Below are 19852 nucleotides of genomic sequence, written 5' to 3'. Positions count from 1 at the left end.
TTTTTTTTTTTTTTTTTTTTTTTTTTTTTTTTTTTTTGTGCACTGTTGTTTTGCCTGCATGTATGCCTATATGAAGGTGTCAGGTCCCCTGAAACTGGAGTTACAAACAATTGTGAGCTGCCATGTGGGTGCTGGGAATTGAACTCAGGTCCCCTGAACAGTCAGTGCTCTTAACCACTGAGCCATCTCTCCGGCCCCCAAACTTGCATATTTTTGAATGCTGAGTGTGACATGGCTTGAGGGGGAAATTGACTTTTCAAAATTTTAGATCAGGTTTTTTTCAAAGGATACTGGGTATGAACTGTGAGAATATAAATTCTGCACAATTGAGGTCTAGGCCTTTTGCTTAAGAATGTGAGAAACGCTGGGTGATAGTGGCACACCTCTTTTAATCCCATCACTCAGGAGACAGAGACAGGCGGATCTCTATGAGTTCTAGGACAGCTAGGGCTCTTACACAGAGAAACACTGTCTTGAAAAACAAAAAGAATGTGAGAAACCTCACTTAAACTAGGAAAATGAAAATATGGGAATTGGGGCATTAAATTGAGAATTTTAAAAATAATCTTATTGGAAATGTATTTTCACTTTCTAGATAATCTAAGCCCTTATTTTAAAAAGTTACTTGTCCAGTCTCAACAGTGGATCATTTTTGAATTGATTTGCATGCTCTGTAACCTAACAAAGATTGTGGTTCAAATTTTCATACAAACATTGGCTATTTTGTGACAAAGTGAAAAGCATGAGTAAACCATGTTTACATTGTCATATTAATGTTTTTAATGTGTGTTTTTTAGATAGAAAAGTACATGTTGTCTTACCTATTTGGTTTTTTTTTGTTTGTTTGTTTGTCTTTGTTTGGTTGGTTTTTTTGAGTGTTGCCTATTTATATGAACAGTTTTTTATTGTGTCTGACCACATTGGAATCTGGTATTTTTATACCGAGTTGCTGTTAACTATTTACCGGTTGTGTGTAACTATTTGCAGTGTATGCTCAGAGTAACATGCAAAGAAATTGCCCGAAGTTAACTAGCATGGATTGCTTCTTAACCTGCTTGTTTTGTGCTCTTTTTTTCTTCTAATATAATAACCAGGGATTAATGAAAATCAAGTTGCATCCGCAGATAAGAGGTAAAGTCCATACACTCTTCCCCTAAGCCTCAGCAAGAAAACCTAGCCAGGTATTACCAAACCCAACAAAGCAGTAATGAAAGAGCTTCTCTAAGAGAGAGATGGGCAGGCTGGTTTGTAGTGCAGCCAGCTGGTGGGTGTGTTTGGGCAGTACTGGATAGGGGGACAGCTAAATGTGGGTGGTGCTGGTGAGCTTTTTTAAACTGTAATTTTACATTGAATGAATGTGTTCTAGAGAGTGCAGATATAAGGAAATAGTTGTAGGCATAGAGCACTTGAGTTATTGGAGAGTATTAAATGTGGGTTAGTGAGAACAGTGGTTCTCAAGCCTCGTGGCTCAAACTCCTAAAGGTCTAGTTTATAGGAGAATCTCCTCTCTTCATTCTGTTGTGTTTTACGTCGCCTCTGGAGAAACAGTCATTTACTTGTGAGTGGGATGAGGATGAAACAGCATTATTATGAGACCAGTTTGCCCTCATAAATGCCAGAGTCCCATAGACCAGAATTTGAGAAGCATCTGCATCTTACTGTGTAAATGCAATTCCTTGTGCCTTATTTAAGTATGTGTTCTTCCTTATTTTCCAGAAGGCATTCTTTGACTCCTTTTTGTTCTGCACTGTCTTTCAGGTAAAAGAAAACAGCAAGCTGATTTTAACTGATTGCTGTCTTTGTCAGAAGAAACTTGGTCCACAGAGTTACAAAGACAAGATGTTTGTAAATTATCTTACAATAAACAACTTACAATGAGAACATCAGTCTCGTTATTTAATATAAAATATTTTCAAAAAGGAGATAATGCTAAATGGTTGAAAATATTAACACTGCATTTTTACAGCCCCTCAGGAGAAGATAATTTCAGAAGCTCCGATTTACAGTTTTCTGCTAACCTGCAACAGTGTGGACTCTGTGACCAAGGCAGGAATACCTGCAGGCCAGTTTCCCAGGCTACCATTCCTCTGCAATCTTAAAGACGTGGGGAAAATGCAGTTGTGCTACTGGGGGCACTTACTGTTTCTCACAAAAATGCTACAGAATTCCAGGTGTGCATATTTTAAATAACATTTTGCATGTATTGAGAAAGCAAGTATGTTTTATATAGATGACCGTTAAGATTTGGAAGGGCAGGGAGATGGTTTAGTACTTAAGAACACTTGCTGCTCTTCCAGGAAACCTGAGTTTGGTTCCCAGCAACTTTAGCTCCAGGGATCCAGTCTATATTCTGGTCTCCTTGAGAACCTGCGTACTTGTGGCATAAATCTGAATGTCTAAAGTGATTCCAGATACTATATTTATATTGGCCATACCAAAATATGTGGGGTTTTCTATTTGTTTCTAATAAAACACTTAAAGTCACTGGAAATCAGTATAAAGGTCCCTCAAAAACAAGGAAAAACAACTACCATATGCTTCAGCTATATGCCACTCCTGGCTGTGTATCCAAAGCAGTCTGTTGGCATACCTTAACGATGTGTGCATACCATGTTTACTGCTGCGCTATTGACAGTAGCTAAGATACTAAACCAATCTAGATGTCCGCTAACAGATGGATGAATAAAAGGAAGTACCCATCACAATGGAATTGGAATCATAAGTGAGGGACACTCAGAAAGACAGCATATTTTCCTCTCATGGTTTTAATTTTAGTTCCAGTACACATGCATAGGACATGAAAGTAGAAGAGGGATCAAGTGGGAAGACAAAGTCTCAAAGGAGAAGGAAACGATAATGGGAAATCAAAACGTGTTTGTGATGAGAACAGGAGCTCTTGGATGTGAAGTAGGCCCTGGGGAGAGTGAACAAGAAAGAGCAAAGTACTATGATTATCTGTATGAAACCTCATTGAAAAGGCTGGAGTTACATGGCAAGCTCTCCTGGCATTTCTGAACAGGGCCTCATTTCCTATTCGAAGGCCTGCGTTCTCAATGTCCTCTCCTGTAGCAGGCTCTTCCTGAGAATGGGTAGAAATTGGTTTCCCTAAGTTTGTAGGCTTTAGTCTCTGGCTCCCAAATGACTGTCCAAGTCTTGGAGCCGTTTCATCCATGATAGGTTCTGAAAGCTCTGTGTTGTGTGTAGGGCAGGGGAGCACACACAGTCCCATGGTAAGCAAGTCCTGTAGTACTGAGCCACACCCCTGGCCCCTGAAAGCATTTAGGTTTCTGTCCTGCTAATTCTGAATGAGGGTCTTGGTGAACCCTCCCTTTATGTACACTGTATTGAGCACTCAGCTTCAGCTGTGGGAATCGAGTGAGGAAAAGGACCTATGGTAGAGGACCAATATTCTCATCTCCCAATTTCATCGATGGATTCTTCCTGCCACCTCTCCGCTTTTCAGAACCTGTTTCTTACATTGATTTGTAATTCCCCCCTTTGTATGTTCTCCAATCTTTTCCAGTAAATCTACTGCAATCATTTCCTCAGTATTCTTGTAATTCCTTAAAACATTAACTTTAAATATTATTAATAATTCAGTTTGTTTTCCCTGCATAGTGGCTAGTTCTCATGTTCCCGAGACTTGGCAGCTTTCGAGAGCCATATGGTAAACACCTTAGGCCTTATGGGCCATATAAGGTCTCTGCTGCACATTCATTCTTGTTTTATTTTGTACAATCCTTTAAAAAACAAAAACATGGTTAACAACTTGGTCCTGTTTTATCCACTAGCTCTTGATTCCTGAGGTCAGTTCCCTGGCACTCACGTGGTGGTTCATCACCATCTGTAACTGGACCCATAGGATTGGATGTCCTTTTCTGGTGTGCAGATGAAAACCCATATATGTAAATCATAAACCTGTACTTGTGAATATATTGGTGGCCATCAGATAGTTGGGTTGTTTACTGGACCGCTCCCCTTATCAGTATCTTTAGGTCTTAGCAGATTTTTCCCAACTTCTTCCTGGAGAGTGAAGACTTTGAGGTTAGTTGTGGGGTACAGGGTAGAGATCAACCACAGTAAAAATTCTGGCTAGCACCTGCACAAGCAAAACTCTCATGACTGACAAACTAATGTTAATTCTCCAGAAAACAAAGCTCTGGCTTTTCCTAGGACTGGAGAGTGACTGGTACATAGGGGCAAGGCTTCAGCTTCAGAATTGTTGATGTTTTCCTCTTGTCCCCTCTCCAGCCCTCTTAATCCTAGTGAGTAAAATAAATTGTTTTGTTTTTCAAGACAGGATTTCTCTGTAGCTTTGGAGCCTGTCCTGGAACTTGCTCTAGTAGACCAGGTTGACCTTGAACTCACAGAGATCCGCCTTCCTCTGCCACCTGAGTGCTGGGATTAAAGGCGGGCGCCACCACCGCCTGGAAAATAACTTTTTTGCTGCCTATTATTAGTATGAGGAGAGTTAGCAAGCAATCGTGTAAGTGCTGGGAACTGAACCAGGGTCCAATGCAAGGACAGCCAGAGCCATCTCTCCAGCCCCCTTTGTTTTGAAATGCAGTCTTATTCTTTAGAGGCTGTCTTTGAACTTACAAATGCAGCTGGGCTGCCTGGGACTCTTGATCCTCCTGCCCAAACCTTACCAACAACTGGGATGACAGATAGCTGAGCGCTGCTTTTATCTCAATATAAGGTTTTGTCATTCTATCCTTGGCTCTTTTCATCTATGAAGAGAGAGTGGTAGGGACTGGGGCTCCGAAGTCTTTGCTTTTGTGTCCTATTAAACTGTCTACAGACAAGACTGGAGAGATGGCTCAGTGATTAAGAGCTCTAACTGCTCTTCCAGAGGTCCTGGGTTCAGTTCCCAGCACCCACATGGCAGCTCGCAACTCTCTGTAACTCCAGTTCCAAGGAACCCAAAATCTATAGCTGATGTGGGAGTTCCCTCATGTGGCGAAACACTAATGCACATACACAAAACAAAATTGAAAAAGTTAAAAATTTTCTGCAGACATTTAAGTTTTATTGCACTTAAAATCATGTGCTAATAGACTGGGTTTATAGCTTGGTGCCTAGCAAGTGGAGCATCATAGGTTCAATCCCAGTACCAAAAGACACAGAGGAGAGAGAAGAGAGTTCCTGCTACCAAACTTCCTATTTGAAAATAGCAGCTTTACTGAAATACAAGTCACTTGTCATAAAACACCCTTTGAAGTATATAGTTCAGCCAAGTTTGGTTAGTCACAGCACTCCGGAGGCAGGAGGGTCTCGAGTTAACCAACTTCCAGGCCAGCCTACATTGTGAGACTCTCAAAAAAGGAGAAATTCAATTTAGTATACTGAGTTGTAGACTGTCCCATTTTATAGGAAGATGTTTATTGATTATCTGCTCAGTACTCTATACTAGATGGTTATCAGTGAGATGAAATCAACAGAGTTCTTATTAACCTCCAAGGCTATGCTGAAAGGGTGGGGGAAGGAAGAGAGGGAGAGAGTCTACAAAGACTCGGGGGTCTTTTTAGGGGTTTTAAGGCCTGACTCAACGGGGTACATCTACAAAGTCACGAGTAAGTAAAGGATTGCCTCTTACACCTTCCAGGATAAAGAAGCACCATGCTAGGTGGCTTCTATGACTTCCGGAAGCAGAATGTGTCATATTTAGAAATTCTCCATGAACCAAACACAGATGGTATAAAAAGGCCCCAAGTTTGAGGTAAGGTCCAGTACAGAGTAGGGTGGCCTAAGTTGAGGCATCTCTTAAGAACCCACTAGCAGACAGTAGTACCAGTAGTACTAGAGGCACCCGAGATAGGTAGTGATCCTGTGCAGTTGATGACAAGCCTTAAAGTGTAAACCACAATGCAGAACACTGGGATTCTAGTAAGGCCATCGTATGTGTGCTATGCTGTGTGTATAGTGCAGGGGGAACACACATGGTCTCACGTGGCAAAAATTAGACACACCCTTGGAAAAACACCTACCATGCTACCAGGCTAAAGTAGAGATGATGTGTCTGGAGGTGGATGGCAAGTAGTAACTATAAAGCCAGTACTATTCACCGCATGCTAGGTGTGACAAAACTAGCAAGTCAAAACTTTCCACACTAGGCTGATCTTGGTGGCATGGAGGCAGAGGTAGGAGGACTGCTTTGAGTTCAAAGCCAACCTGGTCTCCATATTGAGTGCCAAGACACCAGGAATACACAGAATCTGTCTCTGAACTCCCCCCCCACACACACACACACTGATAAGACCACATCCAGAATCTATGATCAGGGCCCATGGCACAGGCAAACTACTTGAGGAGGGAGGCCGGCCCCCACTTGCCTTTGTTCATGTTTACCAGCACTTTTCTTCACCAAGAACAATGGTCCCACCACAGTTCTTCATATCCTGCTGATTGGGAGGAGAAAAAGCCAAGCTCCTTTCTTGGATGGGAGTGATTTACTAGGCAGATCAAGTCACAGTGGAATGGGACTGTACCATGATGTCACTGTCAGTTAAAGCTGCTCCATTAGGAACAAGGGCTCTGCAAATCTCTAGGGCATTTTCTTGCAACAGAAACCAAAGCTGATTTTCTGTGACAAATTGAGTGAGCTTTGTCTCCTAATATGATTGTGACTGGATTTGAAGGTAAGGTCTTTTGGGTTAGGTTTTGGTTGTTGTGTTTGCTTTGAGACAGGGTCTCATTGGCCTCAAACTCACAGAGATCTACCTGTCTCTGTCTCCCCAGTGATGAGATTAAAAGTGTGCACACCTAGCTGAGATAAGGTCTTTGAAGAAATAATGTTCAGCTAGCAAGATGACTCAGTTGGTACGGTGTAGGCCTATATTTCTATATGGCACAAAAGCCATAGGCCCAGTCTGAGCTGATCACGTAGCTCTGCAGACAAGCTGTCTCTGCCTAACAATTGCAAGGATGTACTTGTTAAAAATGTAGATCTCCTGAGGAGAGGTGTTGACTGAAACTGGTAAGGATGTTTGGTGCTTCCTTCCTTTGTAATTTGGAGGATGTCTTATAGAGATGCTAATTCATGGCCTACCTGACTGCTAGATGCCGCTGTGACCTGAGCCCAGGCACCTGGTTGCCTAGGAGACAGCCTAACGTGTTCCCGCTCTATTGATGTGAGGATATATAAGCTGTTTGGAGAATAAATGAGAGATCTTTGGAGAGAGATCTTGCCCTTCCATGATGACCTTGTAAGCTGCATCAGTTTGTTCCTCGCGACTCCATTCCAGTCCAGTTAGGGAATCTGTGTTGGACCCACACGGGCTCCGACAGTACGGGCACTTACAGCCAAACCTGAAGACTTGAGCTTGATCCCCGGGACCCAAATGTAATTAAGAATTAATCCCCAAAAGTTGTCTTCTAATCTCCAGACATATAATGTGGCATGTATGAACATGTGTATGTGTACATACATACACACACACAAATAAATTCAATGCATAAAATAAAATGATAATATTAAACTTTTATAAGGATGGAGTTCTGGTTCACTGGACTAGCTGTCCTTTAAGAAATAAAAGAGAAGGGGCTGGAGAGATGGCTCAGAGGTTAAGAGCATTGCCTGCTCTACCAAAGGTCCCGAGTTCAATTCCCAGCAACCACATGGTGGCTCACAACCATCGGAAATGAGATCTGGTGCCCTCTTCTGGCCTGCAGGCATAGACACAGACAGAATATTGTATACATAATAAATAAATATTAAAAAAAAAGAAATGAAAGAGAAATTAGGGATGTACATACAGAGACAAAGGTCATAAAAGGTCACCAAGTGAAGCACAATTAATAAAAACTCAGAGAGAGAAATTGGGATTCAACCTGAAGGTTAGAAAAGCAAAACAGCCAGCCACTGGCTCTTACCTCAACCTCAGTCTGAAATGGCGATCCTGCCTCCAGGAATCTCAGAATGAGACTGACTGAGAGCTGTGTCCTCCCATTTTATAATCCTCTCTAGGTTTGGGATTAAAGGCGGCATGTACCGCCCAGTTTCTATGGCAACTAGTATGGCTACGGATATTAAAGGTGTGTGTTACCACTGCCTGGTCCATAAGGCTGATCAGTGGGGCTGTTTTACTCTCTGATCTTCAGGCAAGCTTTATTTATTAAAATACAAATGAAATGCCACTACAAGAGGAGGCAGCAGTCTGTAACCCAGGGAAAAATGTCTCAGAGACAACCAAGCATGTTGGCCTGCAGAATGTAAGACAATGTCTATTGGTTAAGCCACCAGGCTGCAGAATTGTGTTATAGAAGTTTGAGAACTGTCGGCAATGGTGCACGCCTTTCATCCTAGCACTCAGGAGGCAGAAGCAGGCAGTCTGAGAGTTTGAGGTCAGCCTGGTCTACAAGCGAGTTCCAGGAGAGCCAAGGCAACACAAGAAACCCTGTCTCAAAATACAAAAACAAACTAAGAAACAAAACCAGAAACCTTTGAGGCTTTCAAAAGAGAACAAGGTGACTGCATCTTGCCTTTCTATCCTAGAAAGAGCAGCCATTGCATTCCTAAGAAACAGATACATACTCTGTGTTTGGAGTGGACATTTCTGCTCATGGTTCCTGATTCACTGGTGTCTTGGTTACTTTTCTATTGCCAAGACAAGGCACTATGTCCAAGGCAATTTATAAAAGATAGTATTTAACTTGGGGAGGCAGAGGCAGGTGGATCTCTGTGAGTTCAAGGCCTGCCTGGTCTACAAGAGCTAGTTCCAGGACAGGCTCCAAATCTACANAAAAAAAAAAAAAAAAAAAAAAAAAAAAAAAAAAAAAAAAAAAAAAAAAAAAAAAAAAAAAAAAAAGATGGTTGAACTGTTATTACAGTGGGCAACGGGCATTATTTGCCTTACTAGCGGTCTGTTTGGGTGCTGTTGTTCAATTTTGATGGTAAATTGACAAGTTCAGCAGTCACATTCTAGGAAGAATATGGAAACCAAGGACTCCGAACCCTAACAATGAGGTCTATGCAAAGCCACTGCAAGCAGAAGTGGGGCCATCTGCAGCAGGAAGAACGGTGACATCTCCCACTCTTCCTTGTTAATGGTGTTCTCAGGAGAGGAGATTCCCGCATCACCTATGGAAGCTGTTCATCAAACCTATACCAAGAGGGAGACCAGAGCGGAGACAGTGGGACTATTCTGAATGTCATAATACACTACCCAGAGCTCCTTGTGCTGCAAGGACTTCAGTCTTCCTTGGGAATGACTCAGCTTTAAACAGCACCTTGGCCTAAGATCACACACCCTTTCCTGGAAAGTCTAAACCAAGTGACCTATGAATTGGCAATTTAAAGGCCCGGCAGATGCAGCAAGCACTCTGAAATTGACTTAGGCTTCCTTGACAGTGCATCTGCCTGGCTCCCACTCCTTCCCTCCCTCATTTGGTGTCCCAGGAATCCTCCTAGACAAACCTGCTGTAGCGTTCTCTCCATCCCACTCTTGGCTTCCTGGGAAACCAAAGTTGTGGACATATGGTCATACATATGGTGATACAGGGAACTATGCTGGTTTGGGAAGATAAATGCTAAAGTTTTTCAGTTAAGTGTCATGAGGTTTGCAACTTATTTTCAAACTGTTCTTGGAAAAAGTGAGTACAAGTAGACTTTTAAAAATAGATTCACATATAGTTAATGTGGCAAAATGTTAATAATTGGCAAATCTAGACGAAATCATTTTATGTTTATTTCAGTTTTTCTGTAGTTTGGAAATTTTTCCACCACATACAAGCAAATAAAGAAGCAGTGGGGGTAAAATCCAAGGTATGAGTTTCAAATTAAGGGAGTGTTCAATGTTATCCAATAGTTATAAAAATGAGCTGGGTGTGGTGGCACATGCCTTTAGTCCCAGCACCTGAGAGGCGAAGGCAGGCAGATCTCTATATTCAAGGCCAGCCTGGGCTACAGAGAAACCCTGTCATGAAAAACCAAAAAGTAAAAATGTTCAAGTAACGCTAGGAGTAGAAAGTGTCCTAGAGATTTTGCAGCAAACAGGTTCCTGAGAATCTTGGAGACAGAAGTACCAATGGACCTAGTATGTTGTTGCTTCCCTACAGATTGTCATTTGTCAAAAGCACCATATATTCAGACTTATTGGACTTTCAAGGCTGTGGTCCAGCTAGTTCAGCAATAGCTGTCTACCAGCAGAAGGTTCAAGTATCCAGTAGTTGCTCCGTCTCTGAAGCTGGATGTCTCAGCTGGTCTTCAGTATAGACCAGAATCCCAAAGAAGAGGCTCTACTGCCAGTGAAAAAATGCACTTGCCCGCCAGAGTGAGGGCAAGCAGTCAGAGAGAGCAAGCTGCCTTCTCCCACAGAGGCTGCCAGCAGAAGGTGTGACCCAGATTAAAGGTGTGTCTTCCCAACTCCAAGATCCAGATTAGAAGTGGGTCTTCCGACTTCAAATGATTTAATGAAGAAAAATCTCTCACGTGTGCGCCTGGCTATTTGGATTTCAGAGAATTCCAGATGTGTTTGAGTAGACAACTAAGACTAGCCATCATACCTACCCAGAAAGAATTCACTGGAGGAGCCACATAAAGTTATAGCACTAATATACAATGTTAGGTACAGCAGGCACAGCTAAGGAGTTAAGTAGATGAACCAAGACCACCCGGCAGCTCATAGGTTGAATGTAGCTGAACTAGATTTGGATAGGCTAACTAGTCCTTTGGATTAGTTTGGCTTACAAACTGAAACTTTTTCTTTCTTTTTTTTCTTTATTCTTTCTTTTTTGAGACAGGGTTTCTCTGTAGCTTTGGATCCTGTCCTGGAACTAGCTCTTATAGACCAGGCTGGCCTTGAACTCACAAAGATCCACTTGTCTTTGCCTCCCCAAGTGCTGGGATTAAAGGCATGTGCCACCACTGCCTGGCACAAACTGGAACTTTTTTTTTTTTGTTTTGTTTTTTTTTGTTTTTGTTTTCGAGACAGGGTTTCTCTGTGGCTTTGGAGCTTGTCCTAACACTAGCTCTGTAGATCAGGCTGGTCTCGAACTCACAGAGATCCGCCTGTCTCTGCCTCCCGAGTGCTGGGATTAAAGGCGTGCGCCACCATTGCCCGGCCAAACTGGAACTTTTATATTGCATTCCCGGTAACCAGGGTCCATGAGCAGACACCTGAAGTTCCAGCTGTCATGGAGGCAGATGTGAAAGGATCAGTTCAGCCTGGGAATTTAGTGACAGTCCTGATAACATAACAAAATTGAGAGACAAAGGTGAAAAAAACCCTCAATATTTAAACCAAGCCATTTTATCAAAACATCTCAGTTTCTGGCAAGTTACAAACATCCAGGCAAAAATCTGCTAGAGCTGGGGGAAGGTTCTGAGGAAGGCAAGACAATCATTCTCTGGACACAGCCAATCTCAAGGGTTTAAATGAGTGCTCAACCTCTGTAGCACACTGTGAACGAGAGCTTAGCTATTTTAAAAGAAAGAACAGAAACCTGCACTAAAATGGTATGTATTTATTTTGCTTACTACTTTGGGGGCAAGTCGGTTCCCATGAATTGAGCACATTCCCCTTAATTCCAGCTCTCTCATGAAGAGCATTGAACAACTTCAGTTTATTAATTTTGCTTTTTGGAGATGAAGTCTTTCTCGGTGGCTCAGGTTACGCTCTAATATGATTCATCGGCCTCAGCCTCTTGAGTGAACACCTTGCATTTCATTCAAACTTCAGAGTGGCAAGCGATCATTGTCTTTTATTCTGTTTCATTTTGGATATTATTTTACATCCTATTATGTATGCATGCATGCATGTATGTATATATGTGTGTGTATGTTTGTATGCATGCATGCATGTATGTATGTATTTTTATTTATTTTGGAAAAGGAAGACTTAATCAAATCCTCATTCTAGGAAGGAGGTTAAACTCCCAGTTCTCTCGTTTCACATTTAAATCTCTACCAACATTATTAATGCTAATTCTTTCCTAGTCCAGGGTCGCGCAGCGTCTCCCCGGTCTGCCCGTGGACACACCGACGTTGCCACCCAGGAGAGAAGGACCGTGACACCTGTTGTCAGGGAGGCGCTGACTCCACCTGCGCCCAGTCGCTCGGCTTCCGGCCGGCTTCCAGGCCGTCCAGGCCCTAGCGTCGATCTCGAGACTATCGCTCCGCTCCCACGGGGCGGAGCCTGCGCCTCCTCCCTCTCGGCATTCTGCTTGTGCTGCCTCGCCCCGGCGGCAGTCCAGCGAGAGGCGGAGCGAGTCCAAAATGGCGGCTCTCAGGCTGGCGCGCTCCGTGCTGCTGAGGCTTTGAGGTGGTCGCCCGGGGCCGGAGAGGGGACGATTTCCCCGGCGCGGGGCCCCCAGAGAATGAATCGGGGGCTCTGCTGAGACGAGGCGGCGGGGCTGGAGAGCAGTGGCAGCAAAGGGCTGCGGTGGCGTTCACGCAGCGGGATGTGCGAGAGTTACTCCAGGTCGTTGTTGAGGGTCTCGGTGGCGCAGATCTGCCAGGCGCTGGGCTGGGACTCGGTGCAGCTCAGTGCCTGCCACCTCCTCACCGACGTCCTGCAGCGCTATCTGCAGCAGCTGGGCCGAGGCTGCCATCGCTACTCTGAACTCTGTGAGTACTGGGGCTGGCTTGCGGGAGGGCTGCCTCCAAGCCGGTCACGAGTGACACCTCCGCTTCCCCCCTCGGCCCCCTTTGGGCGTCCCCTCCAGGGGTGGCGTTCCGAATCCGGCTTCGGGACAGGCGATCCTCTAAGACTCCGATGGTCCTGGGCTTCCACTGTCTCCTGCGAACTCTAGTCATCCTTTAAGTGCCTCTTCCTCATCCGCTAACTTCCCGCCACCAGCCGGGAAGCAGGGTCCCTGCTTGCATCTCTACACCCACTCACCTCTCCTGGTCCTGCCATGGTGCTGCGCGCTCTCTCATTGTCTCGGGTCAGCTGCGGCCAGAGCCACCCCAGAATGCTCTCCACCTCGCTCACCTTGGTCTTCTGCCTCCCATGCCCGCAAACTACTACAAGTACTTGTCACAGGCGCTCCGTCTACCGGCCGTTTCTTACAAGGCTGGCCATTCTGGAGCTCCTAACTATAGACTCGTTGACAGCTCTGCTATGTCAGGGTCGTCGCCTCTCGTTTTCTCTCATCTGTTCGTTTCACAGACAGCATCTCCGCTGGCTACTTTTCAAGGCCAGCTTTGTCGATGTCGCTGAATAACTTTGACTAGCATCTTAGTTACGCACGGAGTCCCTCCTTTATGCCTTTATGTCACAGTATTGAGCCAAGTGTGAGGGGGAGCTATTATAGGTGATTTGCAAGGTTTCCCCGGTCATCAGGGCTTTTAACTGAATGCCCAATAGTATCTTTAGCCGGGGAGTATTTAATAATTGTAAACGTCTCTAAGAAACTGCAGATCATTTTTATTGAAGTGTGAAGTCATGCGTGTGTGTTTGTGTTTGTGTGTGTTGTATTGGGAGTTACACCATTCATTTAAATTGCGTGATATGATGGGGGTAGGGGACGCAGCGGTTTCGAGACAGGGTTTCTCAGTGTAGGCTTGACTGTCCTGGGACTAGCTCTGTAGACCAGGCTGACCTCAAATTTACAGAGATTCACCTGCCTTTGCCTCCCAAGTGCTGGGATTAAAGGCATGCGCTATCACCACTCAGCCCACATACAGCTTTTAAGGTAGTAAGTTGTAGAACTAATGTGTTTTATAAAGTACTTTGGTCTGCTAAATTAAGACCTATAGACTCTTTATGCTTTTAAGACTCCAAATGTCATTCCTGTCAAAATAACCAGATCCCAAGCCGGGCAATGGTGGCGCAGGCCTTTAATCCCAGCACTCGGGAGGCAGAGGCAGGTGGATCTCTGTGAGTTCGAGACCAGCCTGGTCTACAGAGCTAGTTCCAGGACAGGGTCCAAAGCCACAGAGAAATCCTGTCTCGAAAAAAAACCAAAAAAAAAAAACAAAAAAAAAAAAACCCAGATCCCAACATAAATCAGATCCTGACCATGATAAAAATCACATCCTGTCAATCATCCTTTAAAAAGTATTTTGATCATGTTCCATTTGCTACCTTCTAAAAATCTTAGCAATGCACAGTTCCCTTTTGTGAGCTCGTATTTTTTTCTTATCTTCTGTCAGCCTAACTACTAATCTGCAACCATGCTGTGGTGCCTGCCTTTTCCAACACATTTGAAGCTCCCCACTCCCATTCATGCCTTGTTTTACTGACTGTCCTTCTGGTCCACCAGCAGTACCACTTACATTTTGAGATTTACTTATCACTTGCTCTGGGGAATTTGTGTTATCAGCTGTCATAATTCTCTGCATGTTTCTCATGCGCTGTTTGTCATCTTGCTTTCTAATTGTGTGTGTGTGTGTGTGTGTGTGTGTGTGTGTGTGTATGTACCCTGTCCCAGGAGACAAATAAATTATATTCATACTTTGCATAAGTATCTAATGTGCTGATTGGAGCATCCTGATTGTATTAGTATTAACCTAGGGTGTGGCCAAAATAGTATAGAAATTCAGGAAACAGTTGTCTAGTAAATGAATGGATAGTCTACAAATAGTAGCTACTTACTGAATGAGTTCCTAAAATGCATTGTTTTGGAGTGCTTATTTTCCTGCCCAGGGAATTCCACAGTGGCATTCATTCATTGGCACCTTAAAAATATGCCATGCAGAATGATTTTCTAGCCTTTGCTTCTTTGCCTTCAAGACCCTCTTCCACAGATCTTGAGTATATTGTTACTGTTATGTTTAAAATAAATTATATTTTGTTACCTAGTTCTTGAGCTAAATGCTGTGTACCTTTTTGGTTTTCAAAATATCCCCTGAATACATAGTTACCGTTTATGTCAAAGTAGTCATGAATTTAAGCTTTCCAAAGTGGCCAAGGGATCATTGTGCTTTACTGTGAACCTTTTTCTTTTTCTATTGTGTTTTATTTTTGTGACAGGTTCTTTCTACATAGTCTCAACTGTCCCAGAACTCTTTGTAGACCAGACTGGCTTCAAACTCACAGAGATCCACTTGTTTCTGCCTCATAAGTGCTGGTATTAAAGGCCTGGGCTATGACATCTGATGTGAACCATTTTCTTAAATACCCTTTTTTTTTCTAAATAGTTTTCCTCATCCCTCCAGACTCCCCTCCTTTATGAGAATATGATTGTCAGGTTCATTATTTTCCATTTGGGTTTGGTGACTTGTTAGAAATGCTTATTTAAGTAGACAGTTACAGATTGTAGGGTTGTAGACGATTCATTCATTTACTGGACAACTATTTCCTGAGTGTCTATATTATTTTGGCCCCACCTTAGGGTAATACAAATACAGTCAGTGTGCTACAATCGGTTAGAACATTAGAATTTATGCAGAATATGAATACGATCAGTCTGTGCCCTGGGAAAGGGTATTCTAAGAAAGTTGTTCTGCCAGTGACATGTCAAGTCAGTAGCACTTGAAGCCACAGCCCTGCTTTATCTTCCTTTTACCTTCCAAAGCTCCCGTGAGCTTTGGTTCACTCCTGTGCACCCAGAAGGTTGAGACAGGAGGATCACTGTGAGTTTGAGACTGACCTGTGCTACATAATGAATTCTGTGTCAGTGAATACTATATCTAGAGCTTGTCTCAACAAATCACTCATGTTGAGCCACATCATAATAACTTTTTAGCTACCCTAGTCATGGATATTACATTATAAAAATAAGCAATTCATAAATCTTAAATCACTTTAAAAAGTATATCACAATTTTTCTGTTTTGGCATTGGTTATAATGTTCCATTGTGACTAATGTATAAATTAAAATCTAACATAGTTAAGCTATACATAGGCAAAAACTGTAGTTTACATGACTTTGGTACTGTTCATGGTTCCAGAATCCACTGGGGTTGCTGTAATGTCTTCTGAGGATAAAGGAGACCATTCTTCTGTTTGGTTTTTTGAGGCAGGGTTTCTCTGTGTAGCCCTGTCTCTTAATGAAACTCGCTCTGTAGACCAGGCTAGTTTTAAACTCAGAGATCTACCTGCCTCTGTCTCTAGTGCTGGGTTTAAAGGCATGCACACCTGGTAGGCAGGAGACCATTTTTTACTGATAAGAGTTATAGTAAAAATACAGCGTTGAGGAAAAAAAAATTATCTGAACTCTTTGGCAAGAAAAGGGGGTCAGGAGAGCAACAGAATTTCTTTATACTGAGACTATGAGACATGTAGAATTTAAGATGGTTCTGTTTTTACACCAAAGACTTTAATGAGAAGAAGTGAAATGCATGTTTATTATTTAGTAAGAGAAGAATGAGTATTATTTTTCTTTTTTGTGCATCACTGAAAGTATTTGGGTTTTTCTGTTTTATTTGTTTGTTTTTTTGGGAGGGGGGCATATAGGGCAGTTCTCTACATACCTCTGGCTGTCCTTGAATTTGTTATGTATACAAGGTTGGCCTCAAACTCACCGAGCTCTGCCTGTCTCTTGAGTGCTGGGACTAAAGGTGTGTAACATGCTTGGCAGTCAGCTTTGTATTATTTAAACAATGTGATATTCTGTTTAAAATCTAAAATTTTTTTTCCTGTAACTAGGGTTTAAATAAGTAATATATTTCATTTCAAACTGTGTATTTATATATATTTTTAATATTTTGAAAATAATCGTGGATTTTCTTTCCAGTGATATGATTTGTTTTTGACTTTGTTTCAGATGGCCGAACAGACCCCATTTTGGATGATGTTGGTGAAGCTTTCCAACTTATGGGGGTTAATCTGCATGAACTAGAGGACTATATTCATAATATTGAACCTGTCACCTTCCCACATCAAATTCCTTCATTTCCTGTTAGCAAGAACAATGTCCTTCAGTTTCCTCAACCCGGAAGTAAAGATGCAGAGGAAAGAAAAGACTACATTCCCGATTACCTGCCGCCCATTGTGTCTTCTCAAGAAGGTTTGTGCCCTTTAATCGTCCTGCATTAGTGACTGCTTTGATGGGGTTTTCGTCTCCTTACCTTCTCATACTCTACTAGGACGGACATCCTACAAGTTCAGTCTCTGTGTTTTAAAGTGATTTACACATTATTCTAACCCTTTACTGGACACGCTTGCGGCTGGTGTTATCAGGCAGTCATGGCGTGATCAAGGTCCTTTGTAACGTGTAGATAGGCGAGAACAGAGTGTGACCACACAGAATCTTCTTGGTACATGTATTACACAAGTTAGAAGACCTTTGAAACAAAAAAGAAACTTAGGTATCTCCTCTCCTCCCGTTATTTGATTACTGCAGAGCTGAATGCACCACTGTATGCATGGGGATAATGAGTACATTGTGAGCACTTGCTGATATGAGGCCTGGCTCTCTTGTTTTGTTCTTTTTTTTTCCCCCTCAGGATGAGTAGAAATAATTTCCTCTGGGCCATTTAGAACTTTTGGTTATACAGAGGATGGAGCTGTAGCTCAGTTGGTAGAGTGCTTTCTTGTATAGGAAGCTTTGAGTTCAACCCCAAGTGCTGTATAAGATCAGGTGTGATGGCACGTGCTTGTAATGCCAGTACTCGGGAGGTAAAAGAAGGAGGAACAGAAATTCAAGGTCATCCGAGGCTACGTGGTGAGTTAAGGCCAGCGAGGCCTATGTGAGACCCTGTCTCAAAGAAAAGAAGGCAGGCAGGCAGGCAGCTGACTGGCTGGAAGGAAGGCTAGTTGGTTTACAGGCTAAACAGATTCACAGAGACAGAAACTGAATCATATTTACTAAGGTTGGGGGAAGTGAGGAATGGTGATTTATGTTTAATGAGAACAGTCTGTGTTTGGGAAGACAATACGTTGTAGAGATTGATGGTGGTGATGGTTTCATGAGAATGTGAATATACTCGGTACCCACAGAACTATACCACTAGAAGTGGTTAAATGTCCTATGCATGGACTCATGCAGTGTTTATACTTTGTGAGTGGCCTATCACATAGCATAATGTCTTTACGCTTTGTCTCCAGTGGTCATGGGTTAAAATTGTCCTGTTTGTTTTGTTTTTGCTTTTGCTTATTGAGACATAGCTCTGGCTGTCCTGGAACTCACTGTGTAGACCAGGCTGAACTTGGACTCAGAGATCCTTCTATCTCCGCCTTCTGGAGTGCTGGGATTAAAGTTAGGCACCACCATGCCTGGTGGATTATCCTGTTTTTAAGGCTGGGTGGTGTGACATTTGCATATTCCACGTATATTTCAGCACCTTAATAGAACTCGGTTGTTTTTACCTCTGCTTTCTGTGAGTAAGGCTGTTAGGACCATGTGAGCATGGAGTATAAATCCTTGTCTATGTCCGTGCCTTCAGATTTCTTGTGTGTACACCCAGAAATGGACATGCTGTGTTTGAATGAAATATAGAATACAGAATCTTGCTTGGTTGAGTGCTGGAGTTTGCACATGCTTCTCCGCTGAGCAACCCATCCACATGTTAAGTTTTACTTTATTATATTTTATTTGTGTGTGTGTGTGTGTGTGTGTGTGTGTGAGAGAGAGAGAGAGAGAGAGAGAGAGAGAGAGAGAGAGAGAGACCACAGTATGTGTGTAGAGATCAGTATTGGTTCTTTCCTTCAGTTTTGTGGGTCCTGGGCATCAAAGCCAGGTCATCAGGCTTAACAACTAGCTCCCTAACCTGCTGAGCCATCTCTGCTACTCTAGTGTATATCTCGTTTTTGAGAAACCATATTATTTTTCCAAAGCAGCTGGCGTCATTTACCTTCCAGCCAGGAATGGCCAAAGCTGCAGTTTCTTACAGTTTGATTTGTATATCTCTTGTTCCCCTAGCCTTTGAAGTATTAGGTGCTTGTTTCATGGACTAGGCTTGAGCTTGGAGTAAGATGTTTTACAATTCATGTGGTCATGCTGCCTATCTGAAAACTGGACAAGCATTGGAATTGTAGAGCTTCTTGTGGACTGATGGGTTGCTGCTAGGCCCCGGCTCTAGTGTGCAGTGTGTTCCCCTGAGAAGTACTGGGGCTGTAATGCGTTGTTCTGAAAACAAAGCCCATTCATATTGGCAGTCAATCATGGTAGACAAGGAAAGTACTTGGCGTAAGCTTTCATTTCTTGGGAGGTGGTGTGATGAATGTGAATATGGTTGGAATTGGGGTGTGGGCATGTGCATGCCTGAGGAAGCCAGAGGAAGATGTCAGATGTCCTGCTTTTCAGTGTCTGCCTTATTCCCTTACTGAGGCATGGCTTTACACTGAACCGGAGTTTGCTGGGTTTTGGCTGGCCTGACCGGCCAGTGATCCTCTTTTTTCCCCTGCAGCCCATAGTACTAGGGTTACCGGTGTGCATGTTTTACCTAGCGTTTTACAGGGTGCTGGGTATCCAGGCTTAGGTACTCATTCCTGCCCAGCAAGCACGCCTACTGCTGGACCGTCTGTCTCCCCTTCACTGTAACTTTTAAAGTTATCATCATTCTCTGGTCTGAGCCTGTTATGAGACAGACTTTGCTTACTAGCTCAGCACTTTCTCTTCAAGATCTTGGGGAAAAAAAAAATCTTGTAGAGGATACTGACCAGAGTCAGGAGTTAGTGGTACAGGGCTGAGAGTGGTAGATCCACCGGTGGGTGTTTGTGATGGAACGAGGCATCATCTGTCCTGCCAGACCTCTCAGAAGTCCCTGCTCTCTTCCCTCTGCGCCAGCGCTGTTCTCTCAGACTGTGAGTCTAGGCTATACCTCCGCCACTGCCAATGAGCATGCTACTCATCTCTGCCTCTGATCATCTGTGTTTATGACCTTTATTTACTGTTGGGAAAATCTTACTTCGATGCAGTTCTTTTTAAACCCTTTATTGTTTAGTGATAATTTTTTTTTTACCTTAGAAAGCTACTTTTGTTATATCTGCTTTAAACGGAAATTATTTACTTTTAAAATGTAACT

General features: G+C 43.1%; 2 protein-coding genes across 2 annotated transcripts in view; both read left to right on the top strand.

Annotated features, from left to right (window-relative positions):
- LOC126506708 (ATP synthase subunit gamma, mitochondrial) overlaps window positions 1-1881 on the top strand; it is a 23680-nt gene extending 21799 nt beyond the window's left edge. The window contains exons 9-10 of the mRNA XM_050150464.1: window positions 1095-1131; window positions 1759-1881. Of these exons, the coding sequence (XP_050006421.1) occupies window positions 1095-1101 (7 nt within the window). The 3' untranslated portion in view covers window positions 1102-1131; window positions 1759-1881. The remainder of the gene's footprint in view (window positions 1-1094; window positions 1132-1758) is intronic.
- A 10327-nt stretch (window positions 1882-12208) lies between these two features.
- The window catches only part of Taf3 (TATA-box binding protein associated factor 3), a 147841-nt gene continuing 140197 nt past the window's right edge, over window positions 12209-19852 (top strand). The window contains exons 1-2 of the mRNA XM_050150507.1: window positions 12209-12565; window positions 16651-16893. Of these exons, the coding sequence (XP_050006464.1) occupies window positions 12400-12565; window positions 16651-16893 (409 nt within the window). The 5' untranslated portion in view covers window positions 12209-12399. The remainder of the gene's footprint in view (window positions 12566-16650; window positions 16894-19852) is intronic.

The sequence above is a fragment of the Alexandromys fortis genome, unplaced genomic scaffold (genome assembly GCF_014885135.2).
Source record: "Alexandromys fortis isolate MF-2015 unplaced genomic scaffold, M_Fortis_MF-2015_v1.1 scaffold_69, whole genome shotgun sequence".
Classification (NCBI taxonomy): Eukaryota; Metazoa; Chordata; class Mammalia; order Rodentia; family Cricetidae; genus Alexandromys; species Alexandromys fortis.
Note: the sequence above shows the minus strand (reverse complement) of the source record. Positions and strands in the feature narration are given on the sequence as shown.